Source organism: Schistocerca piceifrons, chromosome 1 (assembly GCF_021461385.2).
Source record: "Schistocerca piceifrons isolate TAMUIC-IGC-003096 chromosome 1, iqSchPice1.1, whole genome shotgun sequence".
NCBI classification, from domain to species: Eukaryota; Metazoa; Arthropoda; class Insecta; order Orthoptera; family Acrididae; genus Schistocerca; species Schistocerca piceifrons.
Genome location: NC_060138.1, coordinates 484,946,542 through 484,974,375, shown reverse-complemented (window position 1 = coordinate 484,974,375; position 27,834 = coordinate 484,946,542). Strand labels below are relative to the sequence as shown.

General features: G+C 41.7%; 1 protein-coding gene across 1 annotated transcript in view; it reads right to left on the bottom strand.

Annotated features, from left to right (window-relative positions):
- The window catches only part of LOC124740341 (potassium voltage-gated channel subfamily H member 8), a 612,019-nt gene that overhangs the window by 212,874 nt on the left and 371,311 nt on the right, over positions 1-27,834 (bottom strand). Inside the window, exon 7 of the mRNA XM_047248622.1 lies at positions 7,766-7,929. Coding sequence (XP_047104578.1) covers positions 7,766-7,929 — 164 coding nt within the window. The remainder of the gene's footprint in view (positions 1-7,765; positions 7,930-27,834) is intronic.

Below are 27,834 nucleotides of genomic sequence, written 5' to 3'. Positions count from 1 at the left end.
TTCAAAGGAACTGTTCCGAAATTTGCTTAAAGTGATTTTAGTGATATCACGAAAAACTTAAATCTGGATGGCTTGACGGGGATTTGAACAGTTGTCCTCCCGAAAGCGACGTTTCTGTGGGATCTATAATCGTGTTTACGCTGTCTCTGAGCTATGAATCTGTTATAAGTAGTGGGCATTCCGTTCCTATGCAGGGAACACAAATTCAGTTTGTAGAAACTTTTGATCTTAACTTATGGTGAAAGTACACCTTTTATTGGCTCAGTTTTTCGCATTTCCCGATTGTGGTCAACTCTGGAAACTCTGATAATTATCACTTTCTGTTTTCCCCTTCTGAACTGTTTCAAATGGTTATACCTTGAGAAAGAATGACAATAGAGCATATATGTAAATGTTTTATAATCAGAATGTTCCATAAACTTCTACTAGCTAGAGTTTTGCTGAAGAAAGAATTCCTTATTAATATTCCATATTTATCGATGGATTTCACAGATATAAATGGTCAGACGACTGTAGTGTAATATCAGCAGAAGCGAAAATGGTGTAACAGGAGTAGGAGTGGTTGTGAATAGGAAGGTAGGGTAGAGAGAGTGACTTCCTGTGAACTGTTCAGTGATACGGTTGTTCTCGTCAGAATCGACAGCAAACTATCACCGACAACAATAGTTCAGGTGTACACGCCGACGCCGCAAGCAGAAAATGAAGAGACAGACAAAGGATATGAGGGTAACGAACAGGTAATTCACTACATAAAGGGAGATGAAAATTTAATAGGAATGCGGTTGTGAGGGAACAATATGGGCTTAGTAATAGAAATGAGAGAGGAAGAAGATTCTTTTCTGCAATAAATTTCAGCTAGTAATGTTGAATGGAATGACCAGTCTAATGAGAACAGAATATGGATTTAGAGTAAATTGAATACAGAAGAGAGTAACGAGAAATAGCAGAAATGAGAATACCGAGAAACTTAACATCACAGTTGGGTATCACTGTTTGCACGAGGATAAGGAAAATAACCCGTGATAAACGGAGCAAGCAGGACCTGAAAACGACCCTAGCGCTGGCAAATGCAGCATTTGTAGCCAAGAGAATTCTGCTAGTATCAAACATAGGCCTTGAGGAAGAAATTTCTGAGGCTGCACACTTGGAGCACAGCATTGTGTGGTAGTGAAACTCGGAGTATGGAAAACGGGAACAGAAGAGAGTCGATGTGTTTGAGACGTGGTGCTACAGAAGAATTTTGAACATTAGGTGGACCAATAAGGTAAGAAATGATGAGGTTCTCCGCAGAATCAGCGAGGAATAGAACGGACGGAGAGGGGACGAGATGATGAAGGCATCAGGGAAGGACTTCCATGGTGCTGGAGGGAGCTGTAGACGATAAAAACTGTGGAGGAAGACAGAGATTGGAATACACCCAGAAAATGATTGAGGACGTATGTTGCAAGCGCAACTCTGAGATGAAGAGGGTGGCGCAGGAGAGGAATTCGTGGCGGGCAGCATCAAACCAGCCAGAAGAATGATGACTAAAAAACGTTACACAGGCGGTCCCGAAAATAAGGAGAGCTGAATAAGTTTACCGAAGGGTTGTGGGTAGTGATAAATGTTATTATGGAAGAGAAGTTATTGGATATCCAGACGCTACGAACAGGCGACCCAAGGCAACGTTTACAAGGGCTGAACTTCCCAGCAGGCGTCATCCGTGAAGGCTTGATGATGGAACGCCCCAGTGGAGTGTGACATGCCGCTTAAGTTGGCTGGCACGCTTAGCTGTTTGTCCTGGTAACTAGTTGCGACAAGTTACTGAACCAGCTACGAAGTGATAGTCAGCGCTTACTCAGCAGCGTAGCCTTTACTAAAACTTGCCGTATGACACCTTAGCCCTGTTACATAGATCACGTTGTCGATATTGGGGGATCCTCTACGAAAGCACACCATATGTTTTCGATGGATAGCAGAATATTGGCCTGGAGATACCAAAATCTATGTGAATAGTGAGCGAATCGCTAGAAAGTGTTTGGAGACGAGTAGTTTTAATATCAAATTCATGACCAGGGTTCTTACAATATCATTCACGAATGGAGAGAGGAGAAATTGGCTCTGAGCACTATGGGACTCAACTGCTGAGGTCATTAGTCCCCTAGAACTTAGAACTAGTTAAACCTAACTAACCTAAGGACATCACAAACATCCATGTCCGAGACAGGATTCGAACCTGCGACCGTAGCGGTCTCGCGGTTCCAGACTGCAGCGCCTTTAACTGCACGGCCACTTCGGCCGGCTAGAGGGGAAATTGATTGCTTTTATATGTCTCTACGAGCTCCTATTATATTAACATCGCCTCTAGGGAATTGTCGCGAGGAACTGAAGAATATTCGACGTTTCCGTCATGAAATCTATCGGAAGTTTTTCAAGTGATTTTATACTGCTTTCGAACAGCTGCCTCTTAAGATTTTTCATAATTTCCGTAACTCGCTATCGGCAGTCTAACAAGTCACCCACCATCCGCACTACGCTGTGAATATATTAAAGCTGGCCGGCGTGTGAGACTCACAAGCATTTGTCGTGCATCATTGTAGGTTATTTAAGAGATTTTAGTTCTTGATTTGAATACATTTTGTAGTAAATATACGCATTAGTACCTATTATTTTTTAAAAAAAGTAAAGCTTTTTGAAAAGACAAGTTAAGTTTTTAGGAAATAACTCGTGTTATTTTGAAATTACGATACTCGTGATCGAGGTCTAAATTTTTCCGAGTGATAACTTTTGTGAAAGTTTGTCAGAAGTCCTTGTTTGATTATATTTTGCAGTGAATACACCCATTAGTGCCTGTTACTGCCAGACGAGTGAAGACTTTACATTTTACAGTGATGTTTTACGAAATATCTCGTGTTCATTTTGAATTTCCAGTGCTTCCGATCTAAGCTTAATTTTCCACGCAGTCGTAAGCACACTGCGTTCGCATTAGGGAAGACAATTGTTCAAACCCGCGTCCGGCCATCCTGATTTAAGATTTCCATGACTTCTCTAAATCGCTTCAGGCAAATGCTGGGATGGTTCCTTTGAAAGGGTACGGCCGACTTCCTTCCCCATCCGTCCCTAATACGATGGGACCGATGACCTTGCTGTTTGGTCCCCTCCTTCAAGTCAACCAACCAACTTAATTTACGAGCTATCGATTCAGAATAATTTAGTCAAAAGTGCTTTCTACATTATATGCTTTAAGTGAACGCTAATTCATTCCACTGTGATACTATACCGAAACTTTTAAAGAAAAGGGGTCAAGCGAGTTTTTACATTTTTACCGTTTTTTACAACTGTCAACTCCACTGAGCACGTAAATGTTGCACATTCCCGCACATTTACATAATATAGTACACATGAGGTTTCTTAATTCTTTGAGTCTTCCTTTCAAAATCTTTACCTGTGCGTGGGAGTATAGGAATTGTTATACGGTATGGGGAATGAGATGTACTGTGTACCTTGTGGGAAATAATTTTATGGGGGAGAACGGGTACAGTACGGAGGTCACTGGGAATGCCTGAGAAGTTCTCTCCTGGAACTGCATGATATATCGTAGGACTAATTTGACTAACGAACAAGGAGGGAAAATCTGTGCCCATCAGGCACATTTGGAGGCAACAAGAAAAGAGCTGCTATGGATTAGGGAGACAGGGAGGTGGAGGGTGACTGGGAACTGGGAAGTGACAAAATAGTTGATGAAGAACAGGACTCGATCTGAGAGTTTCGTTGTGTATACAAGAAGTAGGAATCAGCAGCTATCAGAGTTACAGGAAGTGTCGAGGTACCTCAGGTAGAAGGTGTAGGAAATATGCAGCAGACTCCATCAGTTATCAGGAAGATTTCCAGAATGAAAAATGTTAGGAAGAAAAAAGCACCGATGCTAGGAATTAAGGCGAGACGTGAGCCCGCAATTGAAGGAAATGCTTGGGCCAGAGTACCAGGCCACCAACGTTTTCAACCCTGGTGCATGAGTAACTCAAGTGTTAGAGGACTGAGGGTTTTTACATAAGGGTTCAACAAGGGCAGATGAAGTAATGGTAATGGGTGGGGCAAGAAACTGGGAATGTGATATGAGTGTTAACCTACACAGGATAGCATGAAAGTTTCTTTTATAATTTGCCAACTTCTATAAATTACGTTTCACTTGTCTACAAACCGAGAGTAGCCTTTGTTGTCGTATCTGCGCCCACTGGTCGATTTTCTGTATACTCGCTCCTGTTCCTGCTATACCACTTCATCTTGGCTAAGATCTTTCCGCCTAGAGTGTGCTCAGCCAGTGGAGATTGAGGGCACTGTTACGGAGCATGACTGTCAATTTTGAATGGGAAGAAAGACTTCCTCTTCGTTCTATTCCGTTCGAGCCTGTTATGAAGTGATGGTGTGTTTTTGCTTGTGTGTGATATGGAGTGTTGATGAGAAAATCGCACTGAATGGTACTGAGAAAGGTGGAGAACTATGTATGAAACCAGCATACGCTTTGTTTCATGAAATGACACTGGGAATTATACACATCATTTCTCGACGCGTTTGCTCTGGAGCACAAGGTGATGTTTTTTATACACGTAAACTTGGTGAGGCTTATTGGAAGGGTAATATTTAGGGGTTATAAAGCAGAATGAATAGCAGGGTGGTTCTGGTTGTTAAAATTACTGTGGGACAGTTTCCATTCAGTTTGCACACAGTATTTGATCGTAATCGAGTCTAGCAAGCTGATATTTCGTAGATATATTTGTTCGGCCGCTTTCCCTTCGGGAAGAGGACGTCTCACAAGTGTTTTGACAACAGTAGGTTGACCTGCAGTGTGATGTGAGCCTGAAGGACCGCTTTCTTATGCGTAAAACTTTGAATGACTTTTACAGCTATTTACCACAAGAGAAGTATCCTGTTTTGCACTAGCATGCGACCAAAGGCCTCTCAATGTTTGGTTCCACATATATTGGTGAGGGCTTTTTCTGCCTTTTAAAGCTTGCTAAAACTACATCTACGTCTACGTGATTACCCTGCTATCCACAATAAAGTGCCTGGTAGAGGGTTCAATGAACCACCTTCAAGCTGTCTCTCTACCGTTCCACTCTCTAACGGCACGCTGTAAAAACGAGCACTTAAATTTTTCTGTGCGAGCCCTGATTCCTCTTATTTCATTGTGATGATCATTTCTCCCTATGTAGGCGGGTGCCAACAGAATGCTTTCGTAATCGGACGAGAAAACGTGATTGAAATTTCATGAAAAGTTTCCGTCACAATGAGAAACGCCTTTGTTTTAATGATTGCCACTCCAATTCACGTATCATGTCTGTGACACTATCTCTGCTACTTCGTGATAATACTAAACGAGCTACCCCTCTTTGTATTTTTTCGATGTCTTCTGTCAGTCTCACCTAATGCGGATCCCACACCGCACAGCAATACTGCAGAACAGGACGCACAAACGTGCTGTAAGCAGTCTCTTTAGTAGACCTGTTGCACCATCTAAGTGTTCTGCCAATGAATCGCAGTCTTTGATTTGCTCTACCCACAACATTATCTATGTGATCGTTTCAATTTAGGTTATTTGTAATTGTAATCCCTAAGTATTCAGTTGAATTTACAGCCTTCAGATTTGTGTGACTTATCGCGCAATCGAAATTTAACGGATTTCTTTAAGTAATCATGTGAATAACTTCAAACTTTTCTTTATTCAGGGTCAATTGCTACTTTTCGCACCATACAGATATCTTATCTCAATCCTTCTGCAATTCGTTTTAGTCATATGATGACTTTACAAGATGGTAAATGACAGCATCATCTGCAAACAATCAAAGATACCTATTCAGATTGTCTCCTGTGTTGTTAATATAGATTAGGAACAATAGAGGGCCTATAAGACTTACGTGGGGAACACCGGATATTACTTCTGTTTTACTCAAAGTCTTTTCGTCTATGTGACCTTTCTCACAGGAAATCACGAATCCAGTCGCACGACTAAGGCGATGCTCTATAGGTATGCTTTTCGTTAGAAGACGCTTGTGAGGAACGGTGTCGAAAGCCTTACCGAAATCTAAAAATATAGACTCAATTTGAGATCCCATGTCGATAGCACTTATTACTTCATTAGTATAAAGAGCTAGTTGTGTTTCGCAAGAACGATATTTTCTGAATCCGTGCTGACCTATCGAAATCTAAAAATGTAGAATCAATTTGAGATCCCATGTCGATAGCACTTATTACTTCATTAGTATAAAGAGCTAGTTGTGTTTCGCAAGAACGATATTTTCTGAATCCGTGCTGACCTATCGAAATCTAAAAATGTAGAATCAATTTGCGATCCCATGTCGATAGCACTCATTACTTCATTAGTATAAAGAGCTAGTTGTGTTTCGCAAGAACGATATTTTCTGAATCAGTGCTGACTATGTGTCAATAAATCCTTTTCTTCGAGGTACTTCATAATGTTCGAATACAGTGTATGTTCCAAAACCCTACTGCAAATCGACGCTAGTGATATGGGCCTGTAATTCAGCGGATTACTTCTGCTTCCCTTTTTGGGTATTGGTGTGACTTGAGCAATTTTCCAGTCTTTGGGTACGGATCTTTCTGTGAGCGAGCGGTTCTATATAGTGGCTAAATATGGAGCTATTGTATCAGCATACTTTGAGAGGAACCTGACTGGTATACAATCTGGACCTGAGGCCTCGGCATTATTAAGTGATTTAAGCTGCTTTGTTACACCGAGGATATCTACTTCTATGTTTCTCATCTTGGCAGTTGTTCTTGGTTGGAATTCCGGAGTATTTACTTCGTCTCCTTTGGTGAAGGAGTCTTGGAAAACCATGATTAATAACTCTGCTTTAGTGGCACTGTCATCAGTGACTTCACTGTTGTTATCGCTCAGTGAAAGTATTGAATGCGTCTTGCCACTGGTGTGCTTTTTGTACGATCAGAATCTCTTCGGGTTTTCTATCAGATTTCGAGATAGAATTTCGTTGTGGAAATTATTAAAAACATCTCGCATTGATGAAGTACGCGCTGTATTTAGAACTTCTACAAAACTTTTCCGGTACTGGGAATTTTGCGTTCTTTTAAATTTGGCATGCTTCTTTCACAGCTTCTGCAACAGCGATCTCACCCGTTTGTGCACTATGGCGCATCAGTACCATTACTTATTACTTTGTGCGGTATATATCAATTGCCGTTGATACGATCTCTTTGAAATCATTCCACATCATTTCTAAGCTTACGTGATCAGATCGGAAGGAGTGGAGACTGTCTCTTAAAAAGGCGTTAAGAGAATTTTCATCAGATTTTTTAAATAGATGTACTTGGTGTTTCTTTTAGAGTATTCAACCTAGCAGCAACTGCCTTGTTGTCACTAAACCCTGTATTCGTCACGTTACTCACTATTTGTCCAAGATTATTTGTTGCTACTCGTGGATGGACTTAGTAGCCTGCTGTTCCAGGACACCTGGACAGCTGCGTAGTCTCGCGTCACTTCGAGAATGTGTAGTAATAAAAATTGTTTTATGTTATGCGGTGACTTCATATCTGAAAACTTTTGTAGTACATCAAGTAGAGATTTGTGTCAGTCTCGCACTAACGTCACACACAGTGACTGATAGCTTGGAGTCAGCGTATATCGAATGTGGTTACATTTTAACACAAATTGTGGTTGAAAATAAACATGCATATAATTTCATTTACAGCTGAAACTACTCACTCTTCTTGGTTCAACAGATAGCGGTAGTAGTAATGTTTCTGCACTGACCTCACCGCTGTAGAGGTCGGAAGCGTAGAGCAGGTCGAAAGGCAGAGCTGCCAGCAGGTCCACGACGAACCAGCTCTTGAGGTAGTTGAGGGCGATGGAACGCGAGTTGGACACCACTTCTCCCTTGCGGTTCACGTATGTCGTCCGGAAGTTGAGGATGATATCTGTGGAAAGAAGAGATTAACGGACGTAATTTTCTTACTCTTTAAAGTTGCCTAACTGTATCACACTTCATGAGATTTTAATTGCCATCACACATTAAATTAGTAGCGCCTGATACATATCGTCTCGGGAACAATGGCAATCGAGAATTTCGAGGTAAAAATGTGTACATTTATCACTGGTAATGGTTTCTTTGAAGATGTCATCTATCGTTCGAAATTGCTTGCTTACACCTGAAAACGATAACTGGCGATCTTGGAATCCAATGAACCAGTAGTTTTAGTGTGTAATGATGGTACACATCTTTACACAAGATGCACACATCTTCACACGAGATGAACCTGTCGACATAGTACTGGTTTACGAGATGCCGATAAAATACTGTTGTTTCCCATGAAGAATACAAACTTCCTGGTCCTTTGTCACCCCTTTTATCTGACGGAATATTAAAGTTCCTCCCCGTCTTGTGCTGTGTAACCTTTGACTCGCGAAAGAGTCAATATGGATAAATATTTTTAATCAATATTTCAAGCAGAGCATGTTTCCTGAATAAACTGAAAGTTTGTGTTTCAAATGACAGTGCAGTACTACCCCTACATACTACATAAAATTTAAGAGAGCGACGGAAAAGTGGTCGATGAATTCTAATAATTTCATTTTGCTAAAAAGAGATGCCTGGTTTCAGGAAAGAAGAATGTCTAATTCTCCCTTTGGAAGCCCTCAGCGCGTCCCCCTCCCACTCAGCCGTCGCCTCTCACATTTCTCCCACCCTCGCCTTGACCACAGAGATCCACTGCCATCGACCGCAGAATTCCGGAATAAGGAATATTTATTCGCGTTTTCAACAACCTTCGTCTGACGCATGTCGTTACCAGTGTGAATCTTCCTGCTGGACGTGTAATCGATCATCATGTGGATGAAGTACAAGAAATTCTCTGTTAGGTATAACATAGTTCACCTACATCTACACGAAGAACTTACTGCAAGTATCTGTGGTACACCTAGGCGAATTACACCTAGCGTAGCTTGTACCTTCCTTTTTTTGTCATAGGCGATTGAAACATTTGCATGGAATCGATCCCGAAATTGTGTGTAGATAACAACCAATTTGTTAAATGTGCAGCCGACGCACTATCTCACCTCGCTGCTCGAGGCGACAAAATACACATACCTGTGTCTGTTTTACGTCACTCAAACTAACTTTCGCTTGAACCTACTACATGAGGTATGCCACCTTTTTAGTATATCTAATGTTCTAATCTGATTTCTTTGTGCAAAAAAAAGTCTTACCACGCAATGTATCATTTATGCCTCACACATCATCGTAATACTCGCGCTATGAAAGATCCAATTTCCTAATTGTAATTTCTTTTAAAATTTTTTCTCGACAGAAGGAATCGAGTATTTCGACCACTTGCAGAATTCTATGCTGCGACCTTAGTACAGTTCTCACAATATATATACCAGCGGGTTTAGTTTGTGTAGGTAATATGTATTTACAATTGGTTACACTTTAATTACAGTTCCGGCCGGTGAAACTGCAGCAGCGGGTAGGGTGGCAAATAAAGAAATTTTGTTTATTGCGCTTTGACATTATAGTAGGCAGAATATGTGAGTAAATCTTCAGGTGCTTTGAGGATGTATGAAGTAGCGTCTTTGACTAGTAATCGGGGTTGAACCCAGACAGTGCTTAAATTTAAATAAAAATCATTAGCGGCCGAAGAGTTCTGGCATAAGCAGTCATCCTCGTTCTGCCAAAGGCCTAATGAAAGAGGGCGAAAGAGCGGAAAGGTGTATACGATACAGTCTTATTCTCTCGGTGGGAAACTGAAACTCCCCCCCCCCCCCAAAAGCAGAAGAATCAGCTACGATCAACTGCTAGTGGGTGTAGAAGGAAATGGAAACCATTTCATTAATGACAGTTAATGTGTCTCCACAGGTCATGTGAGTGAAAAAAGTGTTATGATGATCTCCCCACTGGAAAAAGGTTCCGGATGAGTCCCCTGTTATGGTCTCGGGGGATGTCCGCGAGAAACAGATTGAATAACCAACCAAAGAATAACATCCTACAAGCTGGAGCGTGGAATATCAGAAGTCTGAATGTCGTAGATAAGATAGAAAATCTGAAAAGGGAAATGCAAAGATTCAGTCTAGATACAATGTAGGTCACTGAATTGAAATGGAAGGAAGACAGAGAATTCTGACCAGACGAAGACAGAGTGACATCAACAGCAGCAAAAATGGTATTGCAGTACCGTTCGTTACGAACAGGAAGGTAGTGCAGAGAGTAAGTTACTGTGAACAGTTGAGTGAAAAGATTGTCCTCATCAGAATCGCCAGCAAACTATCTCTGGCAACCATAGATCAGGTGCACATAACGACGTCACAAGCAGAAGATGGAGGGAGGGAGGGAGGGAGGGAGGGAGGGAGGAAAGGGAGAGAGAGAGGGAGAGAGAGAGAGAGAGAGAGAGAGAGAGAGAGAGAGAGAGAGAGAGGTAGGGAGGAAGGGGGGGAAGAGAAAGTATACATTGATCCTGAACGGGTAGCTGAGCATATAAGAGGAAATGATAATATAATCACCACTGGAGATTGTAACAGAAGACGGAGAACATGAAGTCAGTAATGGGAATGAGATCCTGAACGGGTAACTGAGCATATAAGAGGAAATGATAATATAATCACCACTGGAGATTGTAACAGAAGACGGAGAACATGAAGTCAGTAATGGGAATGAGAGATAAGAATGACTAATTGGATTCTGTAATAAATTACAGCTTCTGATAGCAAATACTCTATTCAGATACCACAGGAGAAGAAGATATACTTGAAAAAGGCCCGAGACAAGGGAAGATTCTAACTGTGTTACCTCATTGACAGAGGTTTCGATATCAGATCTTGATTGTAAGGCGTACGCATGAGCATATAACGAATCAGATCGCAACTTAATAGTGATGAAGAGTAGACTGAAATTTAAGAAAATCGACTGTAAGAATCAGTGTAGGAAGAAGTGGGATACTAAATTTCTAAGTAAGGGTGCGACTGAAGTTTTCTAAGGCTGTAAGCAACTGCTATAATAATACCACACTTTGCAGTTCAGTTGAACGGATAGTTCTAAACAGGGCAATCTTAGGAGTTGGACTGACTGACATTTGTACAAGGAAAGTAAGTTTCAAGAAATCTTCGGAAACAAATGAAATACTTCAGCTGAACGACTAATGAAGGAAGTACAAATAATAAAGAGAGGAATACAACCATATAAATCACTTATGAATGTAATAAATACGAAGTGAAGGTAAGCCAAGGCACCGAAAACGTGAAGAAATCAATGAAGAAATGATCGTCGGAAGAACTGATTTAGCATACAGCAAAGTCAAAATGACCTTTGGTGAAATTGAAAGCAAGTGTGTTGACATGTTACAGTGCAATGGGAATCTAACCGTTAAATGTAAAGGAGAGGCCAGATAGTTGGAAGGAGTGCATTCAAAGCCTCTGCGAAGAAGAGGGCTTAACTGATGACGTGATATGAGCAGAAATGGGGGTCGATGAGGAAGAAATTGGGATGCAGTATTAGAGACAGAGTTTAACAGAGCTTTGCAGGACTTGCGATCAAATACGGCAGCTGGGATGGATTCTTTTACTATTTCTAAAGTCATTAGGGGAAGTGGCAATCAAATGACAGTTCAAGTTGTGTTATAGAATCCACGAGACTGGATACTGGAGACTACGTATTTCTGTATCTGGTAATTTTCCTGAATTATAGTTTTTGTGGGGGGTTGCTGCTGCACTACGGACTTTTTAAGTCGGTGTTGACGTCTGTTGATCTGTGATTCATGTCCATAAGTTAGAACGACAGCCGTTGCTTTTTAGTGGTCATCTGTGTTCTGTGTATCTGATATTGAAGTTTCTGCTTGTCTGTCTTGTATAAATTGGTTGTCAGTCCTGACACATCAGTTGGTAAATACCATATTTGTTGTGTTTGTCTATTTTTGTCCTTAGATTCTATGTACTGAGTTATCTGTTCTGTAGATGTTATTATATAACATTTTTTGAGTGTTTTGCCTGTCTTGCAGGGTACGTTGTTGTAAGTGAGTGTGTACCATTTGCTTGTTGTTGTGGTGATTTCTCTTCACGTGTACTTGTTTGTATGTTCAGCGTGTCTGTGTTTGTGTGTTGATGATTTTGAGTTGTAGGTGGTCCCTTTATTATTTTTTTAATTTTGTGATTCAGTTTGTCTACACCCTATAGCCATTTGATTAACTGTCTGTAATTAATATTTGTAGTTGTCGTCAATGAGAAGAATTTTATTCACTCTGTGAACCATGTGTTGGAAACCGGTTTGTTCATACGTAATCGGGTGAATTGAGTTTAATTGTGTGTCGGTGTACTGATAATGGCGTGTTTCCTGAATATGGAGAATTGGTGTCGATTGTTATGTCTGTTTAACAGACTCAAGAGCTTGTAAGGATGTTTCATGGTAGGTTATTGGCGTTTATTGCGCTGGTTCCGAGATAAATGGGATTGCGCAAGCAAGCTTAAGCGGCCCGCCAGGAGCAGTGTCGCCAAAAGTGTTCTTCGTTTTGTTTCCTAAAACCGAACAAGAGAGCGGTAAAAAAATTGGACGTGAGGCGGTAGGAAGGATCAAACCGCATCCAAAGGCTGAGCTTCCTCGTGCACTGTCATCTACGGTACGAGAACATGTGACTCTAATAAAATGTATCGGGTGTACCTCTTGAATTTTGCGCGCAAAACGGCCTGATTGGCTAACTTCAATAATAGTTAACTCGGAAACGGCGCAATATACCGAACTTTTTTCTTAAAAATTAATTCTCAGCACAACCTACCCCGAAACAGGCTTAGAAGCCTTTTGACCACCTTGTAGGTGTACTTATGGTCTGTAGGTGGGCGAAACCTCGAAATGCATCTTGGCTAAACAGTTTAAAAGCGTGTCTGGTTGCTGTACTTTAAGTTATTCAATCCGTAACCGTAGTGTTATCAAGAATATGTGTCAACTGTCTTTTCATTTGCTTGATTAGAGGACTTGAGAGAATACAGCTGACATCTATTAATTTTCAGCCCTATTAATGAATATTTTGCGTTATTCATATTACCTATTTAGTGAACTACCTGTATCACAGAAACGATAACAGCAACACCACCAGAGGACGTCACTTACCCGTATTAGCCCTCCCGACTCATTTTATCACAAGACGCAATTCGGTCAAGATTTCATAAGACATAATTTGTAAATTATCTAATAGTTCATTTTAAATTATTTCAGTCACTTTTCTTTTCATGTGAATTAAATACAAAGCTAATGATGTTGAACGAAACAAGCTCGAAACGCGTCGCAAAATACTAAATCGTAACAAAATAATGAAGGTAACTGGCAGCAGTGCAAAACAAATAATTTAACAGACTTCATCATGCTCATGTATCGTCAAATACAATTTTTATGATATACATGGAGAATAAGTTTTATAGTAGCTACCCACTGGAGTCTCCCAAATAACAATGTCGTACGATTTAACTCAGTTTCACTTTATACTGTTCGTTTGTAACTACTTTGAACTTTATGTAGAGATGATGCACATCGCGTGAAACTTGAACCTTCTTCGTTATGCTCTCCCATATTTCCTATTACACAGTCTGTGGAAGATGTGAGGCGAAGTTCTTATGCGTGACTCACCTTTCCGTCAGTCTGCACTTATTTCCTGCGACCACTGCATTACTGTGACTTCAACACTTGGCATCGCTATCTAATTTTGGAGTAATTTAAATTCAGATTCAGAACACTTATTCATCCGACCTGGGGAAAGAGAGGACGGAGAACAAATTTAAAGGTAATTGCGACAGGACTCTGTGAAACCTAATTAAACCGCGGAGATTGCAGTACGACGGGAATCTTCTTAGGATTATTGCTGCCGTGGTTGAATTAACTACTTTCTGTATGACAAGTGAAACGCGCGGAAACTCATCGCAATTTGGGTAAAGTTGAAATTAATTTGCACCAATAAAATGAGATGAAGTGGTAAGCTGAATAAATCTAAAAATAGCTGAGCTGACCACATATAAATGTAACATTGCAAATGGAAAAGTCATTTATTTAATCCAGACGTCAGTCTCTTTTTGCTAGCATTTATCCCATCGCAAAGGTTCCGATATTTTAATGATTTGGCGTATTTATTTTATTTTTAAATTTGTCGATGGATGCCCTTCCTCTTGCTGCAGTCGCTAGTTATCCTAATGAAGGGCACTCGTGTGCGCCGCCTTTTTGCGAATTTTATGAACATTGTTGTGTGTGTTGAAATTCTAGAAAACTTTTACGTGCCTTCTGGAGTATATTAATAAGTCTAGCAAAAACGTATGAAAAAGCGGTAAATTTTGACAATGCTTCTCAACATTGTTCTTACACCGCTTTTGTTGGAAGCTTCATATGAACACGACTTGCAGTAGTTAAGCGTCAGCCACTTGTACTTGTTGTAAAAGCTTAAGGTAGAAAGTATGTGCTTCCACCTCTCGCAAAATGAGGATATGTTATGCGCCCAGGAACATTGCCAAACACGATCGTTTTGCTGGTCCAGGGTCGTAGTGTGGAGGGACAACGTTGCGTGGGCGTACTGACCTCCAAATCTTTGAACATGGCACACTCACTCACCAACGTTACTGCGACACTGTATTACTTCCCCATGTGCGCCTTTCTAGGGCTGCGTTCGGTTCTGACTTCATTTTTAGGATTTAGTTCCTCAATCGGTGAAAAAGGAACACTTTTAGGATCACTTAGTTGTCCTGCTGCCTCCCTGCCTACCCATCTGTCTGTCTATCCGACTGATCAAAACTTTTTCTGAGAAACAGGTAATAGTATCACGTTGAAGATTATGTCACATATTGAGGTCTACGTTCCCTTGGCGATTTAAACAAGTTAAGCTTCTAAGTCGATACGATTGAAAGATGTGAAGTTAAGTGATTCGTGATATATTGTTTCATTTACTTGTTAAATTCTACTTGTTTTCTTGGTCGGTCTCTCGTCCGCAGCTTGCTCGTCTGTCTCCCGTCCGCATTTGTTAGGGAGTTAGTGCCTGTCTGTCTGTCGGTCTGCCGTACGTTAATAGCTGCCTCTGTCATGTTTGTCGGATTCGGTGTTAACGAATTTATTTGTTGAAGTGTAACGGCCGAATACCTGAAATATGTTTTTATCTTGCCTATCATCTTGAGAGGTGGTATATGTGTAATGTAGAGCGTGTTTGTATATTTTATGTAAGACTACATTTCATGGGTTTTAATTTAAATGGTCATTTTAGGATATAAGGTTGCCATCTTTCCACCCTAAGAGATTTTTTTTTTTTTTTTAATCAAGTTGCATCTTCGGTGGCAAGTTAATTTTTTTTTAATGTTAGTGTTTTGTACCCATTTCCATCTCTCCTACGGGGTGCATAGTTTATGTGCTTGTATGGGTTGTTAAAATTTGTAGTTTAAGGTAATCTGATGTGTTGCAGATTTGCACCAGTGTAGTCTTTCAGAGGTTGTTGTGAGTGGTCGTGACTACGGCCGTGTCAAAAGGCAGCGGCAAGGTTCTCAGCCAGAAAGCTCATACTGCCTATATTTGTTCTTTCTGCATCTGAGTAAAATTGTAACTTGATATTTTGAGGGTGCTTTCTGCTTACAATTTTAAATCTGTTAAAAAAAGGGCTTTTAGGAATAAAATTTCCATTTGTTGAAAGAAATTTAATTTGTTTTCATCAGTTACCCACTGGCAACTACTTCCACGCTCACATAGTGTGATTAAATGTGTTAATGTTCATGATGAATCGCTAGCAAATAAAGTAAATTCTCAAGAAAAGGTTTTGAAAGTAAATTCACTGTTCGCGGTGACTACAGTGTAATCATCGTCTTTCAATAAAAGTGTCATTTCTGTTTGTCTCATTGAATATTTCTCTCATTTACTTTCTGTTTAGTACTGTAGCAGTTCTTTCTATGTAGGGTCCAAGTTCCGTCGAGCAACTTTACTTGGGAGTGACACATCAAGCGAAAATTACTTTCGTCATTAAGCTTTCCACACCAGTGCACACCGGGTAATATGATAAGCGTGGTAGAAAATGGAGAAAAAATCGAGTTTCAGGCTGCTGTTAGATATTTTCATTTTGGAAGATTCGGCTATTTCGAAGATGAAAAGCGATGAGTTTATGGAATCTTTCAGTCCAAATTCTAGGGAAAGGCTGCTTGATGATGCTAGCTTATTAATACTGTTGCTTTATCGCCGTGCGGAGTGGCCACGTGGTTTGAGGCACCATGTCACGGATTGCGGGGCCCCTCCCTCCGGACGCTCGAGTCCACCCTCGGACATTGGAGTGTGTGTTGTTCTTAGCATAAGTTAGTTTAAGTTAAAGTAGTGCCTATGTCTAGGGACGGATGACCTCAGCAGTCTGGTCCCTTAGGAATTCACACACACATTTTTTTAGCTTTATCAAGGATAGTATAAACTGTTAATTATCACCTGGGAAAATTAGATTATTCGATTAATTTTTTGTTTGTTTGAAATTCTAGCTGCACAATACAGCAGCACGCCGCTACAGGAGCAAAACATAATGGCAGAGCCTTTTGATAAAGTAAACTTCCGTGATGTAATTCGTTTTCTGCTTTTGAAGGGGGACAACCCTACAAAAAGCCATGCTGTCTTGACAGAAGCGTAGAATATTAAGGTAACGTTATGTAATGTGTGACACAGAGGTTAGGTGGCCACAGACACTTTCTTTGTGGTCAAACAAATCTAAAGAATGAAGAATCGGGAATTACAAGCGAAGTGGAGGCCCTGGGCCTCAAAAGATCGGCTTATCACAATCGAAGCGACTGTAGAAAAAGTGGAAATTGCTCATGGATCAGTTTTCGTGATATTGCGCAATATTTTGATGATAGAAGTCGCCTCACGCTGTGCTCTGCGCTTGCTCACACCATTTCAAAAAGCCCACCGAAACGAGATAACAGGGGAAATGTTGCAGCTATGTCAGGATTCTTTAGCCGCGCAATCAAAGTGGAGAAGTGCTCGATATATCATTATGATTCAGAGATAAAGGAGCAAAGCAAGCAATGGAAACACATGGTTTCACCACCGTCGAAATAGGTGACGACACAGTTATCATCATGCAAAGTGATGAGTTTTTTTTTTTTTTTTTTACTGCCCTGGTATGGTGCTAGCAGATGATGCTCGTAAGCGGCAAACCCTCACAGGAGCATCCTACCAAACTCTCCTGATGAGGTTACGAAAGGCTGTCCAAAAATTCGTTTTTTCTCTACGATGCCGCCATAGGGCCTTCTGCACAGGGCACCATCGCATGTGTTGCTTCTTTGGGCTACCAAATTTTGTACCACACCCTGCATTCTCTCTTTACTTAGATGAAGAAAACATTACTGGGCAGGCATTTACAGAATCACTACGAGGTGATTTTCAAGTTGATGGGTTTCCATAACAGCCAAAATGTAAACTTCAACAGTCAGTCTCTGCTGCGTCTCGGCTACCCGGCAAACACCGCGCAGCGGGTGGCATACTCAGCAAGCTGACAAGAGTGAGCGCTCTTCTCGACAGAAGGCGGCAGCAGCATCGCCATCAGAGGTGGATGGTCCCGCGAACCTACTTGCTTCCGCGGAGTCACTGTGCGCGGATAGTTCAAACAGTATCCTGGCGCCTCCATCGTATTTAGGCCGGCGCTCAGTCGTGCCAGTACAGTTTGCTCAGAGAGAGCTCCTTGTGTCAAGCGATGACAGCAGTCACAGTCTTCCTTAGGAACCATCGCACCTGGTCGAGCTTCGACGCCTGTTATCCTATGAGAATCGGCCGCTACGTGAAGCAACCAGTTCCGTCGTTGGATTCCGCCAATGTCTGGCTTCTACTGAACACATTCGTGTTGGGCTCTTAAACTTTCAATTTCTACTGTACTAATGATAGTGACTTCAACTCTGGTTATTTAGCCTTTTGCCTTACTCCAATTAAGAGTAAAATGTCTCTCTTCGTGGAGACCAAGATTGAACAGTGAACTTCGAATTGCGATACTAACTTTAGAACATTCGTACTGAGTCCAGATCTCAAACTTTTAATTATTTCAGCTCTGGCCATCTGCTAGTCAATCATTTATTTCCTCTCTTTCTGTAACTTTAAGAGAACCAAACGAAATTTACGTTATTCGCAATTCAAACTCCCGAAAGGGGACTTAAGCTAAGGTTCAACTCGTATTATTGCTTTCGAACTGAGAAGCGTACTTTTTATGTGTTCGTGAATAATCAAATGAACTTCTTATGCATTGTTTACCTGGGATTTAATCTCTATGTACCGCTACTTAGGCGACAGATATCACTCTCCACCAAGTTATTCGTCATCGGGAAAAATTTATCGCCTTGAAGGGTATATAGGTAGAAAAGGAGCAACACCACCATAAAGTTTTCATGTATACAGTTCGATGTATTTTCGAGTAGATAATGAAACCCTTATGATTAACTTTTGTACTATTCCTGAACGTTATATAAATAAATTAGCTACTATGAAGGGAGAGGGGGCTTCCCTTAACATCTCCATCCATCTGCTCATAAAATTCACCATTAAACCGAAAATAAGGTGCCAGATGCTCAAATAAAGCTGTGATGTTTTGGCAAACTGTTGGCCACTAAGTGACAAAGAATCCTTTAAAGGTTAATTGGTATGTTATGAAACCACGTCAAAAGTCACCAGCACATCCATACTATTTAGCCTGATGTTGCTAAGTCCCTGAATAAAATCCGTAGAATTACGATTGTGGTGACTACATTTTCCTACCAACGGTTTCAATAATAATGTTAAATATACTGCCGGAAAAAGGTAGTACACCAGGTAAGACGACGTATATGGCATATGCCAATAGGGAGATATTAGATGTACTGATGATGATTTCAGCGCCGTCCGCCAACAGGTACCGTAGTGGCATAGCTACCAGAGCGCCATCTGTGTCTATCCATTAATAGGGAATGTTCACGGCCAGAAGGCACAGTGTGGTGCAGACATGAGTAGAAAGCAGTTAAACATGCCACGAAGACGCGCCGTTCTCCCCACAGTCAAATGAGCGTTTTTGTAAGGGGTCAAACTGTAAGCTTCTGAGTGGAGGGATAGCACTTTCCGAGAAATGCAACAGAAGTTGGACGTGCTGTGTCAGTTGTGGAACGAAGCTAATGTCAGTGATTACGTGAATATTCTCACTTGTCGAAACGAGATTCTAGAAGTCCAGGCAACACAGCCGCCCGTCAAGATTGTCGTATTGTAAGGGCAGCAATGGCAGATCGTACAGATACCACAGCCCAGGTAAGATGGCTTGCGAGCCCATACGTGTCAACGTGGACTGTTGCGAAGTGGTTGTTAGCAGTGCGACTACGTGCATGCACACCTCTAGCGCGTCTTACACTCACGCCACAGCATCGACGTGTAAAGCTTACTGATGCCGTCGGAGGATCACTTAGATATAATGATACGCCATGGTCTTCAGCGATGGAAGCAATTTTGCCTTCACGCAAGTGAATGGTTGTCTGCGGGTAAGACGTATAGCTGGTGAGAGCTGTCTCGTAGAGTGCATTCGTCCAAGGCACACTGGCTCCATTCCAGGCCTTTTGGTCTTGGGCACGGTAAACTACAACTTTCATTCCAGAAAGAGATTTTCACTCTGCAGCGGAGTGTGCGCTGATATGAAACTTCCTGGCAGATTAAAACTGTGTGCCGGACCGAGCCTCGAACTCGGGACTTTTGCCTTTCGCGGGCAAGTGCTCCACCAACTGAGCTAGCCACGCACGATTCACGCCCCGTCCTCACAGTTTTACTTCTGTCAGTATCTCGTCTCCTACCTTCCAAACTTTACAGAAGCTCTCCTGCGAAACTTACAGAACTAGCACTCCTGAAAGAAAGGATATTGCGGAGACATGGCTTAGCCACAGCCTGGGGGATGTTTCATTCATCTTTGGTGTTTCTGGAGGAGACGCTAACCAATGCTCGGTACGCGCAGAATGTTGTTAGACCCATTGTTTAGCCGTTTCTACAACAGCAAGGTATAACAGGATAATGCTCGCCCACACGCACTGCCGGTGAAACTCAACGTTCCCCGTAAGAAGTGCGGCAACACCCCTGCCCAGCAAGATCCTCGGACGTGACTCCAATCGAGCACGTATGGGATGTGACGGAACGATAAATGGCTCGTGCCACTCGTCAACCAACAACTCTTACAGAACTACGGGAAGAGATGGAGCAGGTGTGGCTTAAAGTATCCCAGAATAGCATTCGTCAACTGTCCGATCGACTGGATGCCAGGGTCAGCGCCTGGATTGCCGCCTGTGCAGGCATCGCAACGTACTAATATGGGTGCTTCAAGACTGGTCGATAACTAATACCTCAGAAGCGCTTGTTCTGTTGTTCTATAAATGTAGTCATTTCATGTACTCCATATGCGCTGCTGCAACAATAAATCTTGAATGAATTTGAAACTTCTGAAAGGGTGTACTTTATATTTTCTGTCAGTGCATTTGGCAGAACGATTCGTTGGTGATCCAGTACTGCTCGTTACTGACCGCACAGACAAATCCTCTAGACGCTCTTGCTTATCCATCTTGTAAATTTTTCTTCTTTTCTTTTGTTGGGTCATCAGTCCTCTGATTGGTTTGATGCGGCCCGCCACGAATTTCTCTCCTGTGACAACATCTTCGTCTCAGACTAGCACTTGCAACCTACGTCCTCAGTTATTTGCTGGATACATTCCTCTACAGTTTTTGCCCTCTACAACTCCCTCTAGTACCATGGAAGATATTCCCTCACAGTCTTAACAGATGTCCTATCATCCTGCCCCTTCTCCTTGTAAATGATTTCCACATATCCCTTTCCTCTCCGATACTGTGCAGAGCCTCCTCATTCCTTACCTTATCAGTCTACCAGATTTTCAACATTCGTCTGTAGCATCACATCTCTGATGCTTCGATTCTCTTCTGTTCTGGTTTTTCGACAGTCCATGTTTCACATCCGTACAATGCTGTGCTCCTGACGTACATTCTTAGAAATTTCGTCCTCAAATGAAGACTAAAGTTATCTTGGCCAGGAACGCCCTTTTTGTCAGGGCTATCTGCTTTTGATGTTCTTGCTCCGTTCGGTGTTGGTTACTTCGCTGCCTACGTAGCAGAATTCCTTAACTTCATCTACTTCGTGACCGCCAATCCTGATGAGTTTCTCGCTGTTCTTGTTTCTGCTGCTTCTCATTACTTTCGTCATCCTTCGATTTATTCTCAATCCATATTCCATACTCATTAGATAGTTCAATCAATTCAGCACATCATGTAATTCTTTTTCACTTTCACTCAGGATAGTAATGTCATCAGCGAATAGTATCACTGATACGCTTTCACCTTGAATTTTAATTCCTGTATTCCCATCATTGCTTCTTCAATGTATAGATGAAACAATAGGGGCGAAAGACTACATCCCTGTCTTACACCCTTTTTAATACGATCACTTCGTTCTTGGTCTTCCACTCTTACTATTCACTCCTGGCTGTTGTACATATTGTATATAACCCGTCTCTCCCTATGGTTTACACCCTTTTTTCTCATAATTTCGAAAATCTTGCACCATTTTGCGTTGTCGAACGCTTTTTCCAGGTCGACAAATCCTACGAACGTGTCTTGATTTGGCTTTAGACTTACTTCCATTATCAAGCGCATCGTCAGGATTGCCTCTCTTGTGCCTTTACCTTTCCGAAACCCAAACTGTTCGTGATCTAGCACATTCTCAATTTTCTTTTCCATTCTCCTGTATATTATTCTTGTCAGCAACTTGGATGAAAGAGCTGTTAATCTGATTGTGTGATAATTCTCGCACTTGTCAGCTCTTGCAGTCTTCGGGATAGTGTGGATGATATTTTTTCGGAAGCCAGATGGTATGTCCCCAGACTCATACATTCTACACACCAAAGTGAATAGTCATTTTCTTGCCATTCTCCCGATGATTTTAGATATTCTGGTGGAATGTTATCCATCCCTCCTGCTTTAATTGATCTGAAGTCCTCCAAAGCTCTCTTAAATTATGATTCTAATGGTGGATCCGCTGTCTCTTCTAAATCGACTCCTGTTTCTTCTTCTTTCACATCAGACAAACCTTTCTCCTCTTCATAGAGGTCTTCAATGTACTCTTTCCACCTGTCCGCTCTCTTCTCTGTATTTAACAGTGTAATTCCCGTTACGCTCTTAATATTAACACCCTTTTTTTAATATCACCGTAGGCTGCTTTGAGTTTCCTGTACGCTGAGTCAGTCCTTCGACATTCATCTCTTTTTCGATTTCTTCACGTTTTTCATGCAGCCATTTCGCCTTAGCCTTCATTCACTTCCTATTTATTTCATTCCTCATGGACTTGTATTGCTGCATTCCTGAATATAACTGAAAATTTTTCTGTTTCCTACTTTCATCGATCAACTGAAATATTTCTTCTGTTACCCATGGTTTCTTCGCAGCTACATACTGTGTACCTATTTTGTTCTTTCCAAATTCTTTGAGTGCCCTCTTTAGAGACGTCCATTCCTTTTCATCTGTACTGCCTACTGAGCTACTCCTTATTGCTGTATCTATAGCCTTAGAGAACTTCAAGCGTGTCTCGTCAGCCCTTAGTGCTTCTGCATATCAGTATTGGGTATTGATTCTTACTAATCTCTTTAATTTCAGCCTACTCTTCATCACTACTTGATTGTGATCTGAGTCTATATTCGCTCTTGTATACAGTAACTGACTTCGTAATCTCTGTCTTACCATGATGTAATCTATCTGAAATCTTCCCATATTACCCGGTCTCTTCCAAGTACACGTCCTCCTCTTGTGATTCATGACAGAGTATTCGCTATTACTAGATGAAATTTATTATAGAATTCAATTAGTCTTTCTCCTCTCTCATTCCTTGTCCCAAGTCTATATTATCCTGTAACCATTTCTTCTCTCCTTTCCTTACAACTGCATTTCAGGCCCCATGATTATTAGATTTTTGTCTCTCTTTACGTACTACACTAGCCTTTCCACACCCTCATCTATTCTCTGTCTCTCTTCATTTTCAGCTTGTGACGTTGGTATTTATACCTGAACCATCGTTGTCGGTTGGTTTGTGGGATTGAAGGGAGTAGACTGCTACGGTCATCGGTCCCATCGTTGTTGGTGTTGGTTTAGTGTCGATATGATGTGAGACATTCCTGTTGATATTTTTTCTCAGTTTACAGTACAGCTGATACTCGTGATAACTAAAAATATAGAGAGTATTTCCTGCATTTCAGTTAACAGAACTGCGATGAGGACAACGTAGTTCACTGACGTCAGGTTAGTCTGACGTATGCACAGCAGTCCTTTTAGTTCTTGTTATTCTTTCTACTGGTTTAATGGGGCCCATCACGCCTTTCTCTCCTATGTGATCCTCTCGTCTCAGCGCACCACTTACACCAAACGTCCTCTGTTATTTGTTTGGCCTATTCCAATGTCCGTCTTCAACTACAGTTTTCGTCTATTGTAGCTACACATATCCTTACGTCGTGGCCCTCTTCTAGTCGTTTTTCCCTTTCCTCGCCGATTCTGCGTTGTACCTCCTCATTTCTAATCCTATCAGTTCATTGAATTTTCAGCCTCGTACAGCCACAACTTCCTACTTTCGATTGTGTTATTTACCCGTTTTCCTAAGGTGTATAATTTTCTTCCGCACACTGCTGTGCTCGAGATGTACAGTCTCACAAATTCCACCCTCATCTTAAGTGCTATGCTGGATACTAGTAGACTTATCTTTGTAAGCGTGGTTCAATATAAACGGAAAGCTACAACGTCTTTCTTTGACAAAACGATTGCAGATAAATCACTGGGTAATTGGTAGATGACTTTTTAAACCAACGTTAGACTGATTCTTGACTTATTCGTCTGTCTGGAGGCGTTATCCAATTGAATTAATGTAAGGAAAGGGAAGATTCAGTGAAGCGCAGTGCGATTGGTTGCGGGCTAATCAACGTGACAGCGTCCCAGAAATGTTTAACAAAATGAAGGAACGGTTGCAGCCTGTGGTCTGATCGCGTGTATAATCATCAGAGGCGAACCAAACTCAAATAGGAGACGCTAGATAAAAAATACATTGTACATCAGGGAAAGAGCATCTATTAAAATTCAAAGAGGAGACATTGCAAGACAAGAATCATATGCTGGTAAGACTTCAAAAATAGGACCTGTAAGAATGCATACCGATAATAGCTCTTTCTACGCTCCAACCGCAAATGGAATAGGACGGAGGACACAAACAGACTGACGTCGCAGAACGTTATGACTACTGCCCACAGCGAGACTGAATGCTGCTTGAAGGCATTGCGCACACGTGTTGCATTAAGGAAAGTAAGAGTATATGAGCCAGCAGAAACGAATGGGGAATCATCCCGGTGAGGAAACGGGCCGAAAATGTGGAAATCCACTGACATGAGCGACTTTGACAAACGGTCGGTTGCTGTAACCCAGCGCCTGGAAAAGAGCATATCGGAGTGGTTGGCTGTACGGGCTCCACTATCCTGAGCATTTATGGAAAGTATGCATCTTCGTGACTTCGCTGCGCAAACACTGCTCCATTAAATGTCGAGCGTGCAACCGCATAAATTCCGCTTCTTCTCTTTTTAATATTTCTGCCCACACCGTTCGGCTATCTTCAGAGTCAACCGAAGGACTAACGCAACAGCTTTTTTTGTTTTCGTTTTTTATCAAGGTTATTTCATCCACTACGCCTACTGCCGGATACCATGACTTTTCCAAGCTAAAACTGGTAGCTCTATTAACTGAATTCATCACAAAACGAAATTCAACTTCTTATTTCACATCCGAGGTCCAAAAGATAAATTAGAGGCTAAGATTTTGAAACTTTCGTACAGCACAGCGTGACCAGCGAGAATGCAGTGCTCCGTAACGGTCGATTTATGCAGCTGTAAGAGCCGGGTATACCTGCGGTACGTCTTTCATGGACTGCACGAGTTCTCTGCCCGATGTATGAAAGGCCACACTCGCAGGGGATCTCGTAACATCAGCCTCCTGGAGCATCAGATCATCTTTAACGTGACCCAGGAGTGCTGCTGTCTCGTTGGAGGCCGAGAAATAACTTTTACTCCGACGAACCGTCCTATTTTCGACGGATTCCCACATACGGCAAAAAGCCGTGAATTTAAATGTTTCTGTATCTTTTCTTGCATCCCATATGCCCACCTTTGGTTTGCTCATAGCGCCTTGTGTATCTCCGTTGGAGAACTCCCGTTGGCTTGGAAAACCCTCATTAAGAGTAGAAGCTCATTCTCCAGACTGCCCTCGTAATCATTTGCACGTCAATATAAATTCGTATTCGTTATTTAATATTGACTGGCGACTCCATAGAGTGCTGTGTGCACAACGACCATATACGTGACATCAGAAGGAAGGTCAGCGTTGGCCGTAATATTGATGGTTTATTGACAACAAAATCGATTTTCAATCACATAGTGATCATCTTCGGTGCTGTAGTGTACAAATTAAACTCATAGGCACTGGTGTCAAGTTACTATCAGTAGCCAAAGCTATGAAACGATCACAATAATAATTAGTTATTTAATAACTAACTTTTGAAACGTACTAGCGATGTCGCCATGAGTAGTTCCTTTTTCCCTTGGTACGAAATTTGTTTCTGCAGGACGTCGAGGAAAAGACCATGGAATCTGCTACCATGAAGTCCACAGTATTTTTGAGATAATTTGACGAGATGTTTATTGTGTGGCTCCATTGTGAAGATATATTTCATGAATTTTTCATTCATTTGATTCCATCGATACACAAATCCAGTTTACAGTGGAAATCGAAAAGGAGGGTTGTACTCCATTTTTGAATGTTAATGAGACTTAGGGACATGAAATATACATCTATATCACACTCAGTTAAGTCACCTAATAGCGTGTCGCGGCGTGTACTTCTGGTACCGCTAACTGATCCCCCTACCATGTTCTACTTGCGATTGGCGGGTGGGAAGAATAATTGTCGTTAATCCTATATATTGGCTCTAATTTCTCGAATGCTCTTTTCATAGTCATTAAGCGAGATGTATGCAGGAGGAAGTAATATGGTTTTTGTCTCTTCCCGGAAAGGCTCTTCCGAAATTTCAATACATGATGCACAATTCCTCTCTTGTATCTTCTGCCAATGGAGTTTATTGAGCATCTCGTTAACACTCTCTCGCCGGCTAAACGATCGCTTGACGAAACGTGCTGCTCTTCTTTGTAACTTCTCTACTCCATACGTCAGTCCGCCGGCCGCTGGTGGCCGAGCAGTTCTAGGTGCTACAGTCTGGAACCGCGCGACCGCTACGGTCGCAGGATCGAATAGTGCCTCGGGCATGAATGTGTATGATGTCCTTAGGTTAGTTAGGTTTAAGTAGTTCTAAGTTCTAGGGGACTGATGACCTGAGATGTTAAGTCCCATTGTGCTCAGAGCCATTTGAACTTACGTCAGTCCTTTCTGGTAAGAGTCCCAGATTTATGTGCAATACTCAAGAATAAGACAAACAGGTGTGTTGTAAGACATTTATTTAGTGGGTGAATTACATTTCCTTAAGATTCTTCTTAAGAATCTGTCTGGCATCTGCTTTACCTCTCATTCGTTTTATGTGGTCATTCTTCTTAAGGTCGCGTCCGACGAATATTCATAAATATTTTACGGTGGATAGTGTTTCTATCAATTTGTCGTCAATAATGTAGCTGTACAGAAGCGAATTTCTTTTCCTATGTTTGCTCCATACGTTACTTTTGTTTACGTTCAAGGACATGCACCTTTCATCAATTCTCTAGAGGTCAGGGTCCAAACAGATACTGGCTTCTAGCGTTGCTCTTTGTTACAGACAACCGTATCACCTGCGCACAATCTTACAGAGCATCCCTCGCTTTCTAGTGGATCATTTATATACATTGTATACAGTGAGGGTCCTACAGCACTTTCTTCAGGTGTTCTGGAAATTACTTTTACATCTGTCGATTTTGTTCCGTTACGAGTGATTAAGAGCGGCTTGTTGAGTTCTACCTGCAAGAAGGTCTTGAGTCCAGTCGCACATTTGTTGAGATACCCGACAAGCTCGTATTTTTCGCACTGAACGACAGTATACTGGAAGGTGTCAAATGCCTTGTGGAAGTCAAGGGAAACGGTACCAACCCGAGTGCTGTTGTCTACAGTGCTAGGGATCTCGTGGAAGAACAGAGTGAGCTGAGTTTTGCAAGATCTCTATTTGCGGTATCCATGTTGACTTTTATAGAGGAGACTTTCATTCTCCAGAAACGTCACAATTTTTGAGCATAAAACATGTTCCCTATTCTAGAACAGATTGAATTTAATGAATAGGGCTCCAGGTACATCGGAAGCCTATGTATCATTTCATAGCTAGGACACGTCTAGATTTTCAACTGTAGTTTCTTTTGCTTCTATCAAGATATCACATTTTTTGATAGTTGAAGACCTTTTTCAAGTTCTTGAGCTCTGTCTGTGTCGTAAGACGCTAACTACGGTTAAAATTAATTGTCTTTGCAACAATTTAAATTTCTCACAAAGTCTTTATTTTTTGCTGTTTTCCATGCAAGAATTCACGTGCACTGTGTCACTCCGTCTTCAGGCCACGAGTGGCCTGCCGGGACCATCCGACCGCCTTGTCATCCTCAGTGGAGGATGCGGATAGGAGGGGCGTGGGGTCAGCACACCGCTCTCCCGGTCGCTATGACGATCGAAGCCGCTACTATTCGGTCGAGTAGCTCCTCAATGGGCATCACGAGGCTGAGTACACCCCGAAAAATGGCAACAGCGCATGGCGGCCTGGATAGTGACCCTTCTAAGTGCCGACCACGCCCGACAGCGCTTAACTTCGG